At 37.0% G+C, this 22912-nt stretch overlaps 1 protein-coding gene across 1 annotated transcript in view; it reads left to right on the top strand.

Moving 5' to 3' along the window:
• The window catches only part of ROS1 (ROS proto-oncogene 1, receptor tyrosine kinase), a 130493-nt gene that overhangs the window by 33372 nt on the left and 74209 nt on the right, over positions 1 to 22912 (top strand). Inside the window, 10 exon segments of the mRNA XM_027848575.1 lie at positions 32 to 151; positions 1207 to 1325; positions 1327 to 1373; positions 6436 to 6591; positions 6593 to 6659; positions 12762 to 12842; positions 22433 to 22495; positions 22497 to 22614; positions 22617 to 22644; positions 22719 to 22729. Of these exon segments, the coding sequence (XP_027704376.1) occupies positions 32 to 151; positions 1207 to 1325; positions 1327 to 1373; positions 6436 to 6591; positions 6593 to 6659; positions 12762 to 12842; positions 22433 to 22495; positions 22497 to 22614; positions 22617 to 22644; positions 22719 to 22729 (810 nt within the window).

The raw sequence follows: 22912 nt of genomic DNA, 5'->3' as shown, positions 1-22912 counted from the left end.
TACTTCTTTCAAACATTTTTTTTTTAACCAGCCAAAGAGCCACCATTTATCAAGTTGGTGAAAGAGAATGGACTTTGGGGTCAGCAATTAAATAGCTTTGGGCCAGAAGGGTTATTGTCTTCAAATATATGGAATGTGTCAGGTAAACACTCCATCCCCTGTTCTGGGAAATGTTTCTATTATGTTCCCTAATCTATCAATAAATCAAAAGGATAGGACATTTTGTTATTTGATTAATAAAGAAGAAAAAATTTTGTGGTTAAACTGTATGTATGTCAATGAGTGACATTGTTAAATAGACGTTAATGTTCAAACAGGGAAACCATTTATTATTCCACAATGTTCTGAGTTTAGATTTTGATACATTAATTTTTAAAGCTTTGATTTGATTTTTTTTTATGAATTTATTCTTGGCTTTATAGCCTTTCTGACTCCTCAATGGGAGTACTCTGCCTATGCAGTTGATTTTATGTAAATCTTTACTGTGAGATTTAAGCAAGATCTGAAAATGAAGTGTGAAAATTATGCAATAAGGATGTCAATCAGTTGCTCATAGCTAGTGTTAGGGGTAAGATTTGAATCCAAGTCTTCCTGATTCCTAGTAGAGCATTCCACGCTCTACCCAGCCATTCTAAAGGCCAAACTTTTTGAGTTATTCTGAAAATGTTAAAAATTAAGAAAATAAGTCAAAACTCTGATGTTTTGACTTATTTCCATAGGGTATTAGTATGTACTTTAAGTTTTTGTTAAGCTGGGCGTGATGATACATGCTACTGCTACTGTAGAAAGCTGAAGGTGGTGGATCCCTTGAGTTTAGGAGTTCTGAGTATCAGCAAAGTCAGAACAAATCGAATGTGTACACTTAGTCCCTACTTATATGATGAGGCCCCAGGAGCAGAGGGCCATCAAACTACCTAAGGAGGAATGAACCAGCTTAGTTAGAAAAATGGAGCAGGTTAATGCTTCCATGCTTACAGGTCATGAGATCAGGCCTTTGAGTGGACATTGCACTTCTAGCCTGAGAAAGATAAGGAGACCCAATCTCACAACAACAACAATAACAACAATAACAAAACTTCCACAATGCACTATTCCCCAGACCATCTTAAGATTTAAATGGAATAATTTCTGTTTGTTCCAATTAGGTTGGCATACATAAGAAATAATTGCTCTTTACCATTCATCTTGCTTTTGAGACACAAACTGGGTATAACAATAGCCTCTACCAAAGCAACACTAAAGGGGATGTTTACATGTGGTTAAAGAGAAGAATGGGTGTCTCCCAGGATTATTGCTTCTCCAGAATTGCAGGAACAGGGTCACTGGGCTTTTGAATACTTGGTTCGCTATCTCTACTGGGCTAGACAAATATGGTAAGTTAACAGAATGCTAATGAACTAGAATAATATTGACAAAGAATATCATACCTATAAACACATGCTATCTTTCTTTACTCTGTAACAAAAAAAGAACTAGATATAGTTTCTGAAAGTTTGTTTTTAAAAAGTCTGCTGACTGTCAATCATTAGTGTTTTCCATTAAGAATTTATTTTTATAATTTAGGAGGAATGAATATTATGAATGATTTAGATACTGGAATATTAAATTACAGATGCTGAAGATTGAAAGTAAGATAGACCAAGAAAAGTCTCAGAGAGTTCAGTGATATTAATATGCAAACTCCTTTGATAGTTTTGAATGAATTTTAATAACACACTGCTGTGCCACTGGAAGAAACCTAAATTATTGGGGAAAACACAGGTCTAAATAGAGTAGCAATGCATTTGGAGGCAGAAAACTAGGGTTTAAATCCCAGTTCTGCCAACTAATACCTGAGTGACCTTGGACAAATTACTTCTCCTCTCTCAAACTCAGTTTCCTCACCTATAAAATAAGGAGTTTGGCATTTCTTCTAGCTCCAAATCCTATGAACAGAAGGCAGACCTTTCTGGGATATTCAAACTAGAGTCCTTCCTAACACAAAAGTGGAAGCTCTCACTAATTAATTAATTCCCTTATTCATTCTTTCATCTAGCTTTAGGGCCATCTCCTTCATTCTCTGTGAGTGGTGACTGTGACTATAAATAGGATTTAAATTTCTAGGGATAGAAAGATTGTTGTTAGTAGATTTTCTTCCTGCCTCTTCATTTGAACAAAACATTTACTTCTAAGCCCATTTCCCCATCTCTTAAATAGGCTGCCCTGAGGAGCTATGAACACTCATTAAGTTATATAGTTTTTGAAAATGCACTCTCAGCCTTGGGGTCTCTGGGATTACTGTTTAAAATGTTACACAATTAAAACTACTTCAAAAGAGCAAAAGATACCCCATTCCAGCAACACAGGAGGCTATAGGCTTAGGGAAGGGAACCTGAAAAGGTGACTCATATTACATCCTCAATTCACCAAATTCAGACTTCAATAGATGGTGGGAAAATTCTACACAGAATCAATGACTAGGTATTTATTAAGCACTTACTGTGTACTACACAGAGTCAGCTAAGTGGTTCAGTGGATAGAGTGCTGGATCTGGAGTCAGGAAGACCTGAGCTCAAATCAGCCTCAGTGACTTGCTAACTGTGTGACCCTGGGCACAAGTCATTTAACCTGTTTCCCTTAATCCACTGGAGAAGGAAATGACAGACCACTCCAGGATTTTGCCAAACAAACCAACAAAAAACCAATGGACAGTATTGGCGTGCTATAGTCCATGGGGTCATGAAGAGTCAGACACAACTGAACAACCAAAAAATTACAATGTACCACACACTGTGCCAGTCAAATGCCTGGCATAAGAGCTTCTCATCTAAAAATCTTTTGAATGAAATCTATAGCAGAATCCCAGTTGATTTTCATTGTCACTTTATAAAAGGAAAGACAACTTCCTAAGATGTGCTACATGCATTAAGGGTAGACCTTAAAGGTTTTAAGTCCTGTTAGTTAGCCATGCGACCATGGGAAAATCATTTATCCTATCAGTGCCCCAGGGAATTCTCTGCTGCTCTAAATTACAGAAGAATCATTTGTTTGCATTGATGAAAGGAGTTCCCGTAAGAGAGAAATCACAGGTCACTATAATAACTTGAGCTTATTAACTAGATTATTTGGTACTTTGGATTATATAACTTCTATACTACCTCACTTGGTGATCTCCTCAGCTCCCATGGATTTAATTACATTTCTATGCTAATGATTCTCAAATCTACCTATCTTTCCCTAACCTCTCTGCTGATCTCCAATTCGGTATCTCCAGCCGCCTTTCACACATGTCAAACTGGATTTCTAGTAGACATCTTAACCTCAACATGTCCCCAAACCAAACTCATCATCTTTCCCCCTTAACCCTTCCTCCACCTCCTACCTTCCCAATTGCTGTAGAAAGAAACACCATCCTTCCAGGCCCTCTGGTTCACAACCGAGGTGTCATTCTTCATTTCTCACTATCTTTCACCTCTTTAGATCCAATCTGCTGCTAAGCGCTGTCAATTTCACTTTTGCAACAACTCTCGAATACACTCCCTTCTGTCCTCTGAAACTGCCACCATGCTGGGCAGGCTCTGTCTCTGCCTTCCTCAAGTCTTTCTCTACTCCAATCCATCCTCCATTCAGCCTCTAAATTAATTTCCCTAAAATCCAGGACTGATCGTATCATCTTCCTACTTAATAAACTCCAGTTGACTTTTATACCCATCACTCCACCACAACTGTTCTCTCTGAGGTAACCAATGGATGGAATGAAAAAACATTAAGATACTTACTACGTGCTAGGCCCTGTGCTAATTGCTGGGGATCCAATGGAAGCATGCAAGGTGGTCCATTCCCTCAAGGAACTTATATTTTATCAAGGGAATACGACGCATATTGGGGAATGGTGGCCAGGGAGGAATGTTTTGGCATTGTTAATATGATTACAATTCTCAGAGCTAGATTAGGAAAGCCACATGGAAGCAGAGGAGGCATGGCACAAAGTTGTTCAGGAAATATCTTGGTGGGTCTTGATACCCATGATGAATATTCACCAGTTAGAATCCCTGGGTCCTAATGCAGGAGTTTAAAGTGCCAGTTTAAAGCGCACAGGAGCATGCAAAGATGAAGATGAGTGGCAGCACTGATTACCTTGGAGAGCAAGTTGACCAAGCTGGCTGCTTCTGAAGTTCTCAGATCTAGTGCCCTTTGTTAATGCTCCTCTGCTTTGACATGTCTGCAGCATCTGACACTGCTAACCAACTCCTCTTTGGTGTTCTCCTTGATTTCCATGATACTGCGCTGATCTCCTTCTACCTCTTTGGCTGATCTTTTTTGCTTTTCTCTCCCTCGATGGCTCTTCCTCATTCTACTTCACAAGTTTGGGTGTCCTTAAGTCTCCACTTTGGGCCTTCTTATCTTTTTTGACTTGGCAATCTCATCTACTTCCATGGCTTTAATTATCTGCCCTATTTGGATCATTCCCAGATCGATTTCAGTAGTCCTATTTATCCTCTGAACTCCAGTCCTACGTTTTCAAGTAGTTGCTCAAATTCAATAGGCCTAAAATTGAACTCATTGTTCTGCTTCCCCCATCCCCAAATATGTCCTTCCTCCTAACTTCCCTATTTAAGTTAATTCAATGGTATCACTCCTCTCCCAATTGCCAGGTCTGAAACCTTTGAGTTATCCATGACCTTTTTCTCTCTCTTAACTCTCTGCATCTATTCAGATACAAAGTCCTATCACTTCTATTTGCAAAATATCTCTCATATCTTTTTTCCACTTTTTCATTCCCACTGCTATAGCCCTAATTGAGAGTCTCATTACCTCACACTTAGATTGTTGTAATAATCTATATTATTTTGTCATGCTCTTCTAATCCTTTACACTGCTAATAAACTACATCTGACTTACTTTCCTGCTCAGTACCCTCAATGATTCCCTTTTGTTTACCAACTAAGACACAAACTCTTAGCCTGGTGTTCAAGAGCCTTCTCATTCCGCAATCCACAATCTCTAACCTATCTTTCTATCCTTATTTTACACTTCTGCCATGCACACACTCTACATCCCATTTCCAATCTTTTCCTGCCCTATCATTACTTAGTTCATACAGGTACCCAATCACTCATACTTAGAATGGATTCCCCTCATATCTCTACCTGGCAAAGTCCTCTCTCTCTCTCTCTCAAGTTTGGTTCCACTTTATGAAAATACATCACTATGACAGTCTCCATTCAAGACATAAACTACTTGCTAGATTAAATAGTTTTTAGGTATTTCATTTCAACAAAAAGAAAAATAGGTAAACTTAACGTAAAGAGTTAAAACAAGGTTATGCATGCCATTCACATTTCATGTTCTTGAAGATTTAGAAAACTTATTCCAGTTCTTACAGAGTTTTTACAAAGTCCTTTTATTTCAAGGTTTAGTTCAGCTGCCACCTCTTTCATGAAACAAAGCCTTCCCTGGGTCCTACCAACTAGCTTGAAGATTTCAAGTTATTCTGACCTCTCACGCATTTAACCACATCCTAATTTGTTTTTGTTAGTCGTGCAGATATCTCTCTCTTTTAGGCTGTAAGTTCATTGAGGGCAGAAATCACTGCTGTTTTTCATCTTTTTATCCCTTAGATCCTGCATACAGAAGACATACTAATTGTTAGTCAAGGTTGACTATGAGATGCTGTATTTGGTTTCCTACAGTTATTTTTGTGGCTTTAATTCTGTTCATTCTTTTCTGATCATGTGCAAACTCCTCCTAGAAGCCCTTCTCATTGTTCCTGTTAACTTTTTACCTTTTTTTTCCTTCACTTTTTTTTTCCTCCCTCATTTTTCCTCTCCCCCTCTCCCATACCAGTATGGTAAACGTGGTCTTGGGGCACATATATGGGGTTGAAATCATGGGTATGATAAAGGGGACAAGTTCAAGATTTTTGAGGGAGGATCCTTCCAGGACTTGTTCTCTCTTTTCTTTCTAAATTTTATCTCTGCTTTGTATGTTAATCATTACAAAGATGGATACATTTTCTTAGATACAAAGGCATGCTTATGCTTATACAACATGTGCTGAATTCTTGAGTATCTATCTAGAAGCTCCCAGCATTCTTCCCTATTTGGTAAATGAGCTCAGAGTGGAGGATGAGTAGGGATATGTGTATAGATGGTCTAGGGCAGGGGTGGGGAACCTGCAGCCTTGAGGCCACATGTGGCCCTTTAGGTCCTCAGGTGTGGCCCTGTGATTGAATTCTAACTTTATAGAACAAATCTCAAATTTGTTGTGAAGTTTGGATTCAGTCAAAGGGCCACACCTGAGGACCGAAAGGGCCACATGTAGCCTTGAGGCCACAGGTTCCACACCTCTGGTCTGGGATGGGGGGGGTAGAATACTACATTATCTAAAACAAACTACTCGCAAAAAATAAGACTACCTCAAGTTCTTTATACTTCACTGACCATACTGTTTAATTTTCCTGATACAGAGGTAATCTATGCAAACAGAACACATAGAAATTGTGACTCATGTCAAGTTTTCAGGCAATGACACAGTGGTGCATTCTGCCAGTAGATATATTTATTGGACCTTAACATATTCATTGAAGAGCACCAGACTGAATGGAGAGTCCCCTTATATTATAGGCCCAGCCATGGTTTCCTGAGAAAAGGTGGCTGCTTAATAAGAAAATGACCTCTGTGGGAAACAGAATAAACATGTATTTCCTCTGAAGTCCCTGAACAGTGCCTCACTTCGTTCTTGATAATGTAATCATTGTTTGCTGTAAAGAGTAACATCCTGTTAAGAACAAATGACACAACTCTTGAGCCTCATTCTGATTTCCTATTCCTTGGTCATCTTCTCCTTCTTTTCCAGTTTTGCCCTAGAGAAGATTTTGGAGGTCACAGATTCTTCTAATTTGTGCCTTCCATTACTCATAGATTTCATAATTTGTAAGAGCACTTTTGCTTTATTGTTACAAAATTTGGAATTAGGAGATTTGTCTCGTAGAAAGTTGTATAGCATGCCTTTCTTTTTTCCCCCCACCTTAGAAAATACTTAAATAGCATAGGGATTCTCAGTCTTTAAATGTTTGATAGGATTCCCTTGTGAATCCATCCAGTCCCAGTGGTTTTTTTTTTTTTTTGGCCTGGATCTGAGATTCCATTGGCATAGGAAACTTCTCATGGGGAAACTGCCTCAATTACCACAGATTGTAATTTCTCTGCAATTTACAGTCTTAAGAGAGTTGCCTAGGGGCATTCAGAAATTAAGTGATTTGTCCAAGGTGATACAGTTGGTTTTAGATGTAGATCTTGAACCTAGATCTTCCTGATTCCAAGGCCAGCTTATATCTATTATGTCTCTCTTGTGTCTCTTATGTCTTATTACCTATGTCTCTCTCTTATATTTACTGCTGTCTCTCATTTCACATGACAGTTCATTAATAGCACTGTTCAATTTCTCTTTCTCATACAGCTCTATTTAGTTATTGATTTCTTTTTCTTCCTTTTGAGTATTTTATATGTTTGTAAATATCCATCCTTTTTTATTGTCTCAGTTTTGTTCATCTACATAGGAGAAGGATAGAGATCAGGACAGGGCCTGGACCTTGGATTTCACTATTTTATGAAATTCCTGGGTGAGGAAACCAATGTATGGTGGCATCCAATTTAGAGTCTTAGACAGTTGCTTAGAACCCTGAAAGGTTAAGTAACTTGCTCAGCATCACACATGTTTTAAGAGGAGAGCTGAACTCAAGTCTTCCCGGCGTTGTCTGTATTCTTCTTCTATATCCCATGCATAATAGTATTTGACAATTTCTTTCTTTCTCTTCCGTTCATTGTGATATTCCCCTTCTCATTTTTTACTTTGGTAATTTCTTTTTTCTTCTCTACTATTGAATACGTTTGCTAGTAGTTAATTATTACTGGTCTTTTAAAAAACAGATCTTGATTTTATTTATTTACTCAATTGTTTTCTATTTCTCCCTTAATTCTGATAATTTCATATTATGTTCTTGGTTTTAGTATGTCGGTTTGTTGATTCTCTCTCTCTTTCTTTCCATGAAATGAAAATGAAAACCCAGGTTTGACAACCCTTCCTCCCCAAAAAAATCCACTCAAAATGATTAATATGAAATATTTGATATATTTCACTTATCTGGAAATTTTATTCATTCCCCAAAGATGATTAATAAATGAAGTCCTGTTCTCTTTTTTAATTAATTATAACATATTTCAAAAAATATATGAGATTTTTTCTTCAAATAGTTTGGACACAAAATGCTCAAGAATGTATTTTTCTCTTAAATAAATTTTAAACAATAGATTAAATTAAAATGAACTACCTAAAATATTAAATAAATAAATAAGATACAAAAGCAAGAGGGAAATGACTGTGTCGCTGCATTCCGCCTGAATGCTACATACTGCATATCCGAATCACCACATTTTAGAAGGGACATTGACAAGCTTGAGGGATGGTGACTGGAGTGATGGGAGATCTGAAGCCCTGCACATGGAGATTAGTTGAAAGAAATGAACACACTTCCCAGAGAAGAGTTGTCATGTGGACAAGCAATTAGACAAGTTTATATTTTAACCATTAGGGTTGGAAAGGTTTATAAAATTTGTTGCATATTTCCCAGCTTGCTTAAGTAGAGTGTTTTAAATACAATTTAGACTTTTTTTTGAATGGTACAGTTTTTATTATGAACATGAACTGAATTGTGCTCTAATATGGAGATGGGAATTATTGTAAGGTTGTTGGTTCTTATATTTAATAGCTCCAGTCAAATATGTTGAAGAACCAGGAAGTCAGAACATTCCATGATTCAATGACCTTCACCGAAGGTCACTATTTGTGATCAGTTAGGATCAGAGGATCATAGATTTAGAGGGCATATGTCCAACCCCTTCATTATACAGAGGAGGAAGCTGAGACCCACAGAGTAGAAATGACCTCTCCCAAGGTCCAAAGAGAATAAATGGTAGAGCTGAGATTTAAACCCCTAATCTTGGATTCCAAATTCAGCACTCTTTCCACCAGAGTATGCTCCTTCATACAGACTTTTTGTTTTTGTGGGGTTTTTTTATATGAGCCAATTGGGATTAAGTGACTTGCCCAGGGTCACACAGCTAGTGAGCGTTATGTGTCTGAGGCTGGATTTGAACTCAGGTCCTCCTGACTCCAGGGCCTGTGCTCTATCCACTTTGCCACCTAGCTACCTCCATGCAGATGTTTTAATGCACACATGGCCACTATATACAGATGTACACACATATGAATAGCCACATTCAAATGCACACTACACAATAGCATGTGACCATATATTCTAGAAAAACATTTGTTCAGAAATAGGTGGATACTTTGTGTTCATGCATACTGGGACAGTCACATTCATAGAGATGCTCATAGAATCATAGATTTAGAACTGGAAGGGACTTTTAAGGCAATCTGGTCTAACTTCCTCATTTTTTTTTATGAGGAAAGAAGTCCAAAGACTTATCTAAAGTCACACAGGTAGTAAATGGCAAAGGCCATATCTGAACCCAGACCTTCTGATTTTCCTGCATACCGTACTACCTCATGTTCACATACATGTAACATTCAGATATAGTCATATGAGCACCTCATTGAAGATGCAATACTGAATCTTTTCTTAATCCCTTCCGTACTTTACTATATTAAGAGTAAGACATCTAAGCTCTACAAATTTCCTGGTTGTGAAATTAGCATTTTGTGGCAGCTACTAGTTCCTCAACTACAGTTATCTCTTCCACATTGCGATTTTCCCCATCATAGTTTTGATGTATTCCTGGTTGGCATAAGAAATTACATGGGAATTTTGGAGGAGTTTTGCCGAAGCCACCAATGACACATGAAGGTCGGCAGATGACACAGAGCCCATGAGCAAATACTGAACCCCAATTTTACAGTGAGGTACTATAAACACACCATAAGAGAAAAAGAAAAAATTCAGACTTCTCTGGTATGAAGGAAGGGCCAAAAAATTTTATGCAGATTTTCCAGATTGGGTGGGGCGTAACTCCCAACTATATGGAAAGGTTAGCTGTCTAGTGAAATCACTTGAGATAGATGCTTCCTGAACTTCTGAATGACAAAATTAATTTTCTCTTTATATACCCTTCTCACATGAAGAGAATCACTCACTCTATCTTTGAATTGTGGAAATCTGTTCTTCTAGTCATTTGCATGAAATTTGAACCACAGATTAAGCCTCAGGTTGCTTACTCTTTCTTGGTTTTCCTTTCTTTCCAAAATCCCAGAAATAGACTTTGAACAAATATTTATACTTGGGAATGAAAAGTGATACATTAATCACTTAATCACTGAAAGATTGTTATGCCTCTCATATTCAAGGGAACCAGAAAATCCTTTTGAAAAGATTCCTGGTTCTTTGACTTAAAATGTGGTGCTTTATTGAAGGGGTGGCTTAATTGAACAATTCTATGTTTTACTCAGATAACAAATATGTGCTTGTACATGAGTGACTATATACAGCCTTATTTTTTCATTACCCAAATGAAATAATATGACACAGTAGATTTGTAAAATAGACTTTCAAATATCACTCCAAAGAGTACCATTACTATTCCCACTGGATGCCAACTATCCTGTCAGGGGAAAGAACATTTCAATCTAGTTGACTAGAGACCATTAACATAAAGGAATCTTTCATATGTTTGAAGATACAAAGATTCCAAGTATATTGTGGCTAGTTTTTTTGGCATCTCATGGCAAAATTTTGCGGAAATTCTTAGAGGGAAAGGAGTAGGAAGAAAATTATTTTAAGTCTTTGCTGACTTTTTTTCTCTAAGCCATTTCATGTTGAAAATTAACTTCCTTTTTAGTTTTTGGTATGTATAGACTGCATTCTATATGAGATTATCCTTTGGAAACCATCATTTTGAGTATTATTACATTAGTGTTCTCATTTATTATTAGGGTTTAAGTGCAACAGTCAGAATTAGATACATGCATGCTTAATGGCCTGAGAGCAGCTAGGTGACTCAGTGGAAAGAGTGCTAAGTCTGGGCCTGGAGTCAGGAAGACTCAACTTCCTGAGTTCAAATCTAGCCTCAAACAAATACTAACTATGTGATCCTGGGCAAGTCACTTAATCCCATTTGGCTCAGTTTCCTTATCTGTAAAATGAGCTGGAGATGGAAACAGCAAATTACTCTAGTATCTTTTCAAGAAAATCCCAAATGGGATCATGAAGAGTCAGACATGATTGAAAAATGACTGAACAACAATGCTTAATGGCCTAATAGATCCAATAGATAATTGGAAAGTTTATATTGGCATTCTCTCCATTCCTCCTTCCCCCCTCCCAGACATTTATGAATTTCCATCTCCTCCCATTTAAACACAGGTGTCCCTAAGGCTGTTACTAATCTTCCTATCTTCTCTTTCTACAATCTATTCCTTGGCTTCCATGGGTTCAGTTATCACCTCTACACAGATGACCCCCCCCCCAATCTAATATGCAGCCTGAACCTTTCTCCTGAATCCCAGTCCTTCCCTTGTAATTATTGTCGAATTTCTGTGTCTGAATATAGTAGCAGTACCTCAAACTCAATATGTCTCTTATACGTGCCCCTCTTCTAAATGTCTATACTTTTGTTTTGGGCACCATCATCACCCAAATCTGTTGTACCTTTATTTCTTCCTTCTTTTTATACTCTGTCCCCCCATCCAATTAATTGTAAATTCCATTAATCCCATGCAGCACAGGTGTCAAATTCCCCCCACCCTTCCCCACCGAGTGTTCATGCCTGCAAAATTTCCTGGTGGGGCCAGAACCTAATTAATATGTAATTGGAAATTTTTAATAAAATAAATAAAAATATAATACAATATAGATAATGTTAATTTGTGGTTTTTCTAAGTCAATATGCAGCCTGAAGGGACCCACTTCTATTTGATTGACACAACTACTCTATAACATTTCTTGCATTCATCCCTTTCTCTCTATTTCCAGGGCTGCCATGTAGGTTCAAGTTCGTGTCACCACCAGCTTGTGCTGTTTTGATAGTTTCCTATTTCGCCTCTCTGCTTCTCAACTAGCCCTTCAGCAATCCAGCCTTCATACATTTGCTGAATCTTGCTAAGACATAACTTAACCACATCACTACTGAACTAAAACACCTTCCCTGTGCTCCCTATTACCTGCAGAATTAAATTCAAGCCAGAAACCTGGATTTTAAGGTCCTTCAAAATCCAGTCCTCCCTATCTTTCCAACTTTATTTCACAGTACTCCATTTCATTCACTCTATGTTGTAGCTAAATTGGAGAACTATTTCTTAAAATAAATAAATAAAAATTAAAAAAAAAAACAAAAAAACTATTTCTTTACACTTGACATGTTCATCTTCCACTTCCATGCATTCACATAAGCCATCTGCCATACCTGAAATTCACTCATTCTTCCTGAACACTGCCTTCTGGAATCCTTGTTTTCCTTTAATGGTAGGCCAGGGCCTTTAAGTAACCTTCCAAAAACCCTCTTCTCAGCCATTAGAATCCTGTACTCCCTTCTCAAATATTTGTGGAGCATTGTGTTTGATCTCTTCTTTGTCAACTTCACTTCTTACCTTATGTTGTACTTACCTGTGTTTATGTCCTCTCCCTCCAAGAAAATATAATCTTTTAGACATTTTTATCTTTATATCCCTAGCAACTAACACAATATCTTGTAAGTAGTAGGTGCTTAATAAATGTTTGTTGGACTTTTTTTGTTTTCTTTTTTTTTGTTTTGTTTTCTATTTAGATTACTTTCTTCACTTTGAACCTCAGTGATGGCCTTCTTTATTGGGTAGTAGAAGACGATCAGTGCTTGAATCTATAAAAGGTTCTTTAATTATTACTTCTATTCAGGTGAATCTCAAATCTATGGATTAACCTACAATTTTTTCTGCTAAACTATAATATTTCCTGCCTAATTGTTCTCCTGGTTTCTAGTATTTTGCTTCTCTAATTTATTCTTTATGCCCTGAAATAATCTTCCTAATGAACAGTTTTGATATTACCCAACACATAGTAAGCATTTAATGAATAATTATTGATTATTTAAGTCATTGATATCCCTACTACTTAAAAAATAAACAACCCAACAACTTTCCAATTGCTCTCCACTGGCTAATCCATAAAATGTCAACCTAACCTGTGATTTAAGGGACTCCACAATATTTCTCCAACATCTCTTTCCAGCATTGTCATATTGTACTGGCCCTCATGAATTCTATGTTCCTGCCAAATTGGACTACTCACTATTTTTTCTGATCTTGTCCTGACCTCCTGTATCTCTGTTCACTCATGTGTGCCAGCTCCTATATGTGGAACATATTCCCTTCTTATTTTACCTCTTGGAACCTGTCTCTTCCTTTGAGGCTCTTCCTTTAAGGCTTTAAGTCCAGTGTTTTCTCTTTGGGAAAATTTCCCTGATCACCATTGTCCCCTTGCCACTGAGCTGACAGTGAGCTTTCTTTCCTCATATTCATTATAGTACTTTGTCTAAATACTTCTTTTGCCTTTTTCAAATTCTACTTTGTATTATTGTTATTTGTATATATGTCATATGCCTTTATTTGATTTTAAACTCATTCAGGGCCCAGATTGCATCATTTTTCATTTTGACAACCCTTTGTTGTGCATATGTGTCTGACTCTTTGTGACCTCATTTAAGGTTTTCTTGGGAAAGGTAGTGTTGTGTTTCTGCCATTTCCTTCTCCAACTTGTTTTACGGGTGAGAAAACTGAGGTGAACAAAGTTAAGTAACTTGCCCAGGGTCACAATGTAAGTGTCTGAGACTGGATTTGAACTCAGATCTTCCTGACTCCAGGCCCAATGAGGTATCAACTGCACTACCTGCCTGCAAATCCTACTTGCTTTTAAATCCAAGGTTTTCCCATAAAACATCAACCTCCTTGATCTCTCTGCAGCATTTGGCATTGTTAGCAATCTCTTCAAAACTCTCCTTCCTTTGCTTCTGTCTTATTATCTTCTAGTAAAGTGCCAGTAAATAAACGAATACTGAATTGAATTAAAAGATCAAAATCTGGGCTTCAGGTAATGGAAAGTCAGATGCAATTCCAGGGTGCTAGTTTCTCAATTTTTTGGGGTGGGAGAGGAGGAGGAGGAGGAAAGAAAAAGAAAACTAGAACTATGGGATAGGGAGTTCCTGTAGAGAAAACTCCCTTTACTGAGACAGATTGACATGGATTCTGTAGCTTGGAGTCTTGGAGAATTGCCTAGGAGTGCTGAGAGGGTGAGTGTCACGTAGCAGGCAGTTGTTAAAAGCAAAACTTGAATTCTGGTCTTTCTAACTCTACTATAAATTCTGGTTTTCCAGATTTCCATGATTTCTTTCCTCTAAGTCAACATACTACAAATGATTCTAATAAAAAATCAGTGCTGAATGTTAACACTTTTTTTTTAACCTTCCAGAGGGAAGAAAATAGAGTGTAGTCAAAATACTTTAAAACCTTAAGGAGCTGTAGTTTTCTTGGTGTAGGTACTCCCTCTGCTGACAAGAATCACAATCTTTTTCTCTTTTCTTTTCTTTTCTTTTTAGACTTGCTGTGGCTAAAACATTCCTTTGCTTGTTTCTTCTCTAGTGATGAACGTTGTTGTTTTAAAATATATTTTTATCGACATATTTTCTTTTTATATCCCCTATGTTTCCTGCTGTATCCTTTTCTCTCCTCCCTCCTAAGGAATTATCCTTTATGATAAAGAAGGGGGAAAAGGGGAGGAAAAAAGGTCAGTAAAACTAACCAACATATAAAAAAACTGATGTTATATGCAATGTTCCACACCTATGAACCCCCACTATTACAAAGGAAGGAGGAAGAGATGTCTTTTCACATCTCTTTTGGGGAACTGAGCTTACTCATTATGTCAAAATGATTTTGTTGTTGTTCTTTCCATTTGCAAGTAGACATTACATTTTTTTGGTTGCCTGGTTCTGCTTATTTCATTTTGCATGAATTCATATAAGGCTTTCCATCTTTATTGTATCCATCATATTCATCATACCTTACGATATTGTAATATTCCAGTTCATTCATATATCACAATTTATTTATCCATTCCTCAATCAATGAGCATTTACTTTGTTTCTAGTTCTCTGCTTAAAAAATATACTGCTATAATATATTGGTGTATATGGGGCTTTGCTCTTTGTCATTGACCTCTTTGGGGAATATGCCTAGTAGTGATATATCTTAATTAAAGGTTACAAACACTTTAGTTACTTTCTTTGCAAAAGTTCAAATTGCTTTCCAGAATGATGGTACCCATTCATGGCAATGAATTTCTTTGTATTTAGAGAGGAGGGTCTGTGAATAATTGACACATAGTTGCACATTGGGTCTGTTCTTGAAGGCTTTCTAGTTTGGCTAGATTTTCTAGAGATTGTACTCTGTGGGTATAGCCTTCAAGAATATTAAGATGAAGTATCAGAGTAGGAAGGCAAGAGAGTGCTCAGCCTGGAGCCAGAAAGACTTATCTTTGAGTTCAAATATGACCTCAGACACTTGCTAGTTGTGTGACCCTGGGCAAGTCACTTAACCTTGTTTGCCTCAGTTTCTCATCTGTAAAATGAGCTGGAGAAGGAAATGGCAAACCACTCCAGTGTCTTTGCCAAGAAAACCCCAAATGCGGTCACAAAGAGACATAATTGAAATGACTGAACAACAGAAAAATCAGAGTAGGACCCTGGTGGAGGGATTCTTTATGTTGTGCTGGTATTTATTTAGAAATTTTCAGTCATTTGTGAAATGAACTTAGTAACATGGCACTGCTTTTTTTTTTTGTTTGTTTTTGTTCCCCCCGGGTACTTTTAATAGTAACAGTCATTTATGTAGCTCTTTGTAATTTATAAAACTAGTTTGCACAATGCTTTCACATGTATATTCTGTCACTGGATCTCCCCAATAACCCCATGAAGAAGGTATATAGAAGCCAAGTAATTTGTCCAAAGTCACACAGCTAGTTAGCGGAAGGGTCAGGTCTATCAATCAGTTGACACAAATTATTGGGTGTATGATGGTCATTGTGCTAGATGGGGGATATAAAAACAAAAGGGAACAGACCTGACCCTCAAGGAGGTAATATTATTGCTGGGGGTGAGGTGGGTGGAGGGGTGGTGGCAGTGGAGAAACAGCATTTACATATATTTCTTTGTTGTTGTTGAATCGTTCAGTTGTGTCTGACTCTTTATGACTCCATTTTGGGGTTTTCTTGACAAAGATACTGGAGTGGTTTGTTATTTCCTTCTCCTGCTCATTTTTAGATAAGGAACTGAGGCAAACAGGGTTAAGTGACTTGCCCAGGGTCACACAACTAATAAGTGTCTGAGGCCAGATTTGAACTCATGAAGATGTCTTCCTGACTCCAGGTCTGGCACTCTATCCACTGTGCCACCTAGCTATATCATGTAAACATGTACTTGCAGAATAAATTCAAGGTAATTTGGAGAGGATGGAAGGGCAGTAGCCTATAAGGAAGCTATTTTAACTGACTCTTGTAGGGATTCTAGTTGTGAGAATATAGGAAAATCAATTTCTCTATGCTTCAGTTTCCTCATCTGTAAAAGATGGCATCTAAGGTTTCTACCAGTTCAAAATCTGATCTTATAAAAGGCACAAAGGCATACAGGACATAGAATGGCCCTTTCTAAAGTTGCTGGGATAGTTTAGCTTTTTAAACTGAAAGATATTTCTAGTTTATGAGTTCCCCCATTAGAATGTGTGCTTCTTGATGACAGGCACCATGTTTCCACTTTTCTTTGTATCCTTAGCACTTAATACAGTGCTAATACAATTAATACATTAATGCACTTAATACTGGCACATTTTAAGTACTTAAAATGCTTGTTGACTTACTGAGATGATAAAACAGCATTCAAGTAAACTATATATTATGTTACTTTCGAGATGAATTGGGATCTAAGAAGATGTACCCTTTGCTCCCCCCAGAGATCTGTGATTTTTTTCAGAATGGGATATTCTATCCAATAAAGATAAAAACTCAGTCTGTGACTTAGTTGTAAGGTCCTAGAGAGTTGCTTGAGGCACACTGAGATTAAATGACTTTCCCAGGATCATACAGCTAGTTTAGTGTCAAAGGCAAGATTTGAACCTGATTTTCCTGAGTCCTAGAAGGGCCTGATGTGTGATGGTCCATGGGGTCATGAAGAGTCAGACATAACTGAATGGTTGAACAACAACAAACTAAGCACTTTTTTCAATATGCAATATTGCTTCCCTAAAATGCCCCAATGAGGTAAAATCAATCACTACAATATAAGCACTGAAATACCCCTTTTCAACAGACTAGAATTCTATGTGTTTCACTGTTGATCTGAGTTAACTTTCAAGGCATGATGGGAAATCTGTGAAAGGTGTTTCAAACTGTACAAATGATTGCATGAGCTGAAAATGTCCTTGGTTTTTCACCAAGGGAAGGAGGATGAACTAGATGCTAGGCTGTGAATGGAAATATCTTTTTTTCCAGGATAAAATGTCCTAAGGGCAGTTGAGAGATGTCAGTGGAGTTGCCTCTGGGATTAGAGAGGAGTTCAGCCAGGGTTGGCTCACAGTGATAAGTAATGCTTCCAGTTTTAGGAAGAAGAAGAAGGGCACAGGTTAAGATAGCTGTTATAATCCACAGTTAAGGACAGACTATTTGGCTTGTCCTGACATTAGAGGAATAAGGAATTTGAAGAACGGAACTGAGTGCCCTTCAATTTGCTATTCTATAGGCTAAATGAACCCATCTTCCCCCAACCTTTTTATCTAAAGGAAAAGGAAAAATAAATATACAATAAATATGATAAAATATAATAAATGCATAATTATGTATATAAATATATAGTTAATATTATATAGATTAATATAATGTAAATTTATTACATAAATATGATACATATGTAAACATACATATACACATGTAATGTTTTAAATACTTTGCTATTTTATGACTCTTATCCTCATCATCTTTTACCTAGACTTCTATAATCACTGGTCAAAAACATGGTGCTTGCTCTCAAGACATTCACTTCTAATGCAAAAGCTCATATTCTCAAACTGTCTTTCAGTTTCAACAGCTAAACTATCCCAACACTATTTGTCTCCCTTTCTCAAGTCCCACTTCAGCGCATTCTCCACTCACCTGCCAAAGCAATTTTCCTGAAGTACAGGTCTGACTATGCAATCCCAGCTCCTCAATCAATTCCAGTGGCTTCCTATTACTTCTAGGATCAAATAGAAATTCCTTTGTTTGGTATTTAAAGGTCTTTACAACTTGTTATTTCCTATAAATCCCATGTTCTTTTATTGTACTTTCCTCCAGCTATATTGGGCTAGTTGCCGTTCCTTACATGTTCTATGTCAGATCTCTGTGCCTTTTCATTGGCTAGCCCCAGTGCCTGGAATCCCCTCCCTCCTCATCCCCACTTCTTGAAATCCGTGACTTCCTTCAAGCCTGAGTGCACAAGGCCTTTCCCAATCCTTCTAGTGCTTTCTATGCATCTTATATATGGATATCTATGTTGTCTATATGTTGCCTGTGCATATGAATGTAAACTCTTTGAGGGCAAGGACAGTTTTTTGCTTTTTCTGTGTCACTCTTTTCTATATTTTTCCTATAAATCCTCTCGATGTATTGGAAGCTTTTTTTTTGGTTCTTTTAGTATCATCCCTATTTGTCCATCTGTTTGCTCTCCTTTTCTCTTATTTCTTGCTAATGTCTCTTATAATGATTCTCATGAGCAAGTCATGAATATGTTGCAGCCTTCTTGTACCCATCTTGTATCTTTCCATTGCCCTTTGGGTTACCTATAATTGGATTTGTTTTTCAATTTTTAATTGAATTTTAAATTAAAAAGAAAATCCTAATATGCATAATTCTCCCAAAGCCTGAATTAATGGGTAGGAAATGATTTTTATGTGTACTTAGCCTAAGAATATAGCTATATTCAGGCTATATCATGACAGGATTCTCAATGATTGAGCAATTCTTCAGTAGAGAAACTGTATCTGATTTGTTACAGAATCTTTTGGATTGCCAAGGTCTTTAGCCCTTGAACATCTGTTTTTTTGTTGAGTTTTGTTTGGAGCTCAGGTTTAACCACTGCTGGCAAGAGAACGGTTTGAAGCACTGACATTCTGGAGCCACTGAGAACTTCCAGTGAAAAGGGGACTCTCCAGCTGGAAACAAGGGAAGATTCAGAACTAACTGCAGACTAGCAGTCATGTACTGGCACTAACTTGGCTCTGGAATGGAATTCCCTGTCCTGTGAGTGGACTCACTGTTTGGGGCATCCTGAACAAAACAGCAGCCAAGGCTGAAATGAATACATTCATGGATTGTAGGCAGTAGCAACCCTGTGGGGTGAGCCAAAAAAAGTCAAGCTTCTCTGGCCAAGTGAGTAGGTCCTTGCTAAGCTTCCCTTTATTAGGGATTTGGTTTTGCATGTCTCACAAGGTCATTGCAAGGTTCTAGTGCTGATCGGAAACAAGAAAATATGACATTAGAAAAGTGGAAGAATGTCTAAAAGGCAAAGCTCAGGCTAGATTTAAAATTAAGGAGATACAATATATACATATGCTATTTTACCAGATTAAAAAAACTACTGGCACTGAAACTAAACAAAATATCTGAAATCCTAAAGAGAGTTTTTATTCTATTCATTTATTAGGTCACTGAGAGTCAAACCTGACTTTGTGACACTGTGAGTACCTCTGATTTTCTCAAAAAGGGTATTGTAAAAAAATCGAAAAAGAAATTTAGTTCACTTTAATTAAAAGGAGGGGAAAAACCTCTGTGCAATTATACCATATTGTTCTGAATATAGGCTACATTATACTTCCCTCCCCACTGTTCTATGATTGGTTTTATTTTTTAATGTGTAATTATAAATATTTTTCCTTTCAAAGAGAACTGGTTTTAGGGAAACGACCTTTATTTGTATCGATAGGGTACTTTCAAATACTATTAGAATTGGAAGAATTTAAGCCACATACTGGTATGGTAATAAATTAGATCTCAATATGTCCTAGAATTTTAACAGTTCCATTTACTAGTTCCATTCAAATGAAATTTGGAAATTCTATTCTCTGGGTAGTACTTCCTATCCCTCCATCTCTCCTAGTCCTTACTTGTATTACTGATTCCTGTCCTCCTATTATCTACCTTGTTGCTATTATAATGAACTTGGGTCCATTTACCCTTCCTCATTCTCTCAATCCATCTCATTTGTTGTATTTTTCACTTGCCTCTCCTTTATGTCTCCACAGCCATGTTTTCCCATCTTACTATTTTGCTTTAGCAGATCTTACCCCCTGAACTCTGTTGTGCCTCACTTAAATCCTTATCCCTTAATTATTCCTGCCATTTGATTTCTTCCCTTCTGTTTTGGGTTTGATGGGGGAAAAATAATCACGAAATTAAGGTAGCTCCACCAATTGCAAATTTATAATATAAAACCTCAGCTGTGTTCTTGCAACTGCTTGATAATCCTTCTCTATGTTCACAGAGGACAATATTTTTTCTATATTACCTTGTACTTCTATTACCTTGTACAAATGAATATAGGATTATCATCCATACAAAGCTGGAAGGGAATGTAGAGGCCTTTTACTCCAGCCCTCTCATTTTTCAGATGAGGAAACTGAGGCCCACAGAGATGGAATGACTTTTTCAAAATCACACAGGTAGGAAGGAGCAGGATTTGAACTCAAGTCCAGTGACTCCAAAGGTAGTACTCTTTATATTGTAACACAAACACTACATGAGGTAGCATCCTACTTAACTTAGAAGATTAAAGCTATCAACATCTTTTTTTGGGTGTTCCCTTCCCCCTTAATTCTTTAAAACTTCTTGACATCATTGTCTACTCTCTCCTCTCTTCTAGTCACAGAAGAGGTAAACTTATTCTTTTCAAAGGCTAACTAAGCATGAGCATAGAAAGCGTTCTTAAGAAGTTCAGAAGTGTACAGAATACTGAATTAGACAATGTGAGGGCACACAAAGGAAAAAGAATATATGGTCCCTGTTGTCATGAAAAAGAGAAAACAGACCACTGTTTTAAAGCAACGTGTCAGCAAATGAAGTAAGAAAAGTTCATTTGATTCCTGGTTCCATTACTAATTGGTAGCGAAGCCTTTAGTTAGGCAAGTTCCTTGACCCCTGTGAACTTCAGTTTCCTCATCATTTGTAAAATTACAGGCTTCAATTATGTGCTTTTTAAGGTATTAAGTATAAAGGTCCATAAAAGTATACATTTCTTAATAGGCAAATAACACAAAAGAAATGCCATTGGTTATTTTAGGGTCACAAGGTTGATTCCTTTCGATATTGTCATGTCAAACATATTTACTTCATGGAGAAGAAATTATTAAATTATATATTTGTATATGATTCTGTGATAGGAACTTTAATGGGGATAAAATAAAACAGAATGACCCCTCAAAATATACTATGGTGCACATATTTGTGTTTAATGGTAGCCTTTTCTTAGGCAAGGTGGGGAGGAAGGGAGAAAAAAATAAAAAGTATATGGTAGAGAACAAAAGAAAATTTGGAAGGGAACACAGAAAAGCAGGGTAGCTTTGAAACCCATGTATATTATTTATTGCATAGTTTTTCAAAAAAAGTAAACAGTATGAAATGGAAATACATGGTTTTATATTGAATCCTCTTTTTATGTTTTGCTGTGTACATGGGAATATGCTATTTTTGGTCTTTTCATATTTCAGTTCAAAATGAATAAAAATTAAAAAATAAAAAAGTTATAGTATTTAATAGAATTACAATAATACTAATAACAGCTAGCATTTAAATAGCACTTTAAGGTTTGAAAAGTGCTATACACATGTTATTACATTTGATCATCACCACAATGCAGTGAGGTAGGAACTATTATCTCCATTTTATAGATAAGGAAACTGAGACTGACAAAGGTTAAGCGAATTGTCCAGTATTGCATAACTAGTAAGTGTCTGAGGCGGATTTGAATTCTAGTCTTCCTTACATCCAATACTCATACCCACTGCCCAATTCCTTTTGAATCCATCCACACCACAATGAGAAACTTATATCCCAAATGTTCGAAAATCACTGAATACCAGAATTGGAAGGAACCCTCAGAAGTTATACAGAAGGGTAGCTAGGTGGCACAGTGGACAGAGCACTGGCCCTGGAGTTAGGAGGATCTGAGTTCGAATCTGTCTTCAGGCTGGGCAAGTTACTTAACCTCTATTGCCCCTCCCCCCAAAAAAAGAAGTCATCTGGAGCAATCCATAGCTAATCAAGAAACCCATCCCCAACTTATCACACAAATGGTTATCCAGTCTTTGCTTAAAGACTTTCCAATGTGGGGCAACCTGGTTACTACAGATTATTTTCTCTGTCAGTTGTCACCTGCACACAAAAAAGGGTTTGTGATTTAATGGTGTTGGTGGTACTATCATCACAAAATTTGCAGCATCTATTTCCTCAAAAAATATTCCAGAATGCATTGAAGTATTGGAGCAATTGACTCTTCTGGATGAATGATTTTAGACTCATCACAGTTTAGGAAATAGGAAAGAGACCTAGTATTTCCATTTCTAATCCAGCAAATTTAATCAATTCACAATTGTCAGAAAGTCCTTCAAACCTCATCCAGATACAGTATTTTGTCCCTTTCCTTGACCCTTCTCTTGTCCCTCTAAATACTTAGTGAAACTTCAGGCGGGTCTTTATTCTTGATAATTAAATTCTACAAAAGAAAAGGACTTTGATAGTTTTCTTGTTTAGACTTCCATTTGCAACAATATTGAAAGAAGGGGGGAAAAAGGTGGATGTGGTAATAGGAAGGAAAGACTAATTATGTTACTAATCTTCAACAATTCCTTCTTGTTTGTTGTTCAGTTG

The sequence above is a fragment of the Vombatus ursinus genome, unplaced genomic scaffold (genome assembly GCF_900497805.2).
Source record: "Vombatus ursinus unplaced genomic scaffold, bare-nosed wombat genome assembly UNPS02006779.1, whole genome shotgun sequence".
NCBI classification, from domain to species: Eukaryota; Metazoa; Chordata; class Mammalia; order Diprotodontia; family Vombatidae; genus Vombatus; species Vombatus ursinus.
Note: the sequence above shows the minus strand (reverse complement) of the source record. Positions and strands in the feature narration are given on the sequence as shown.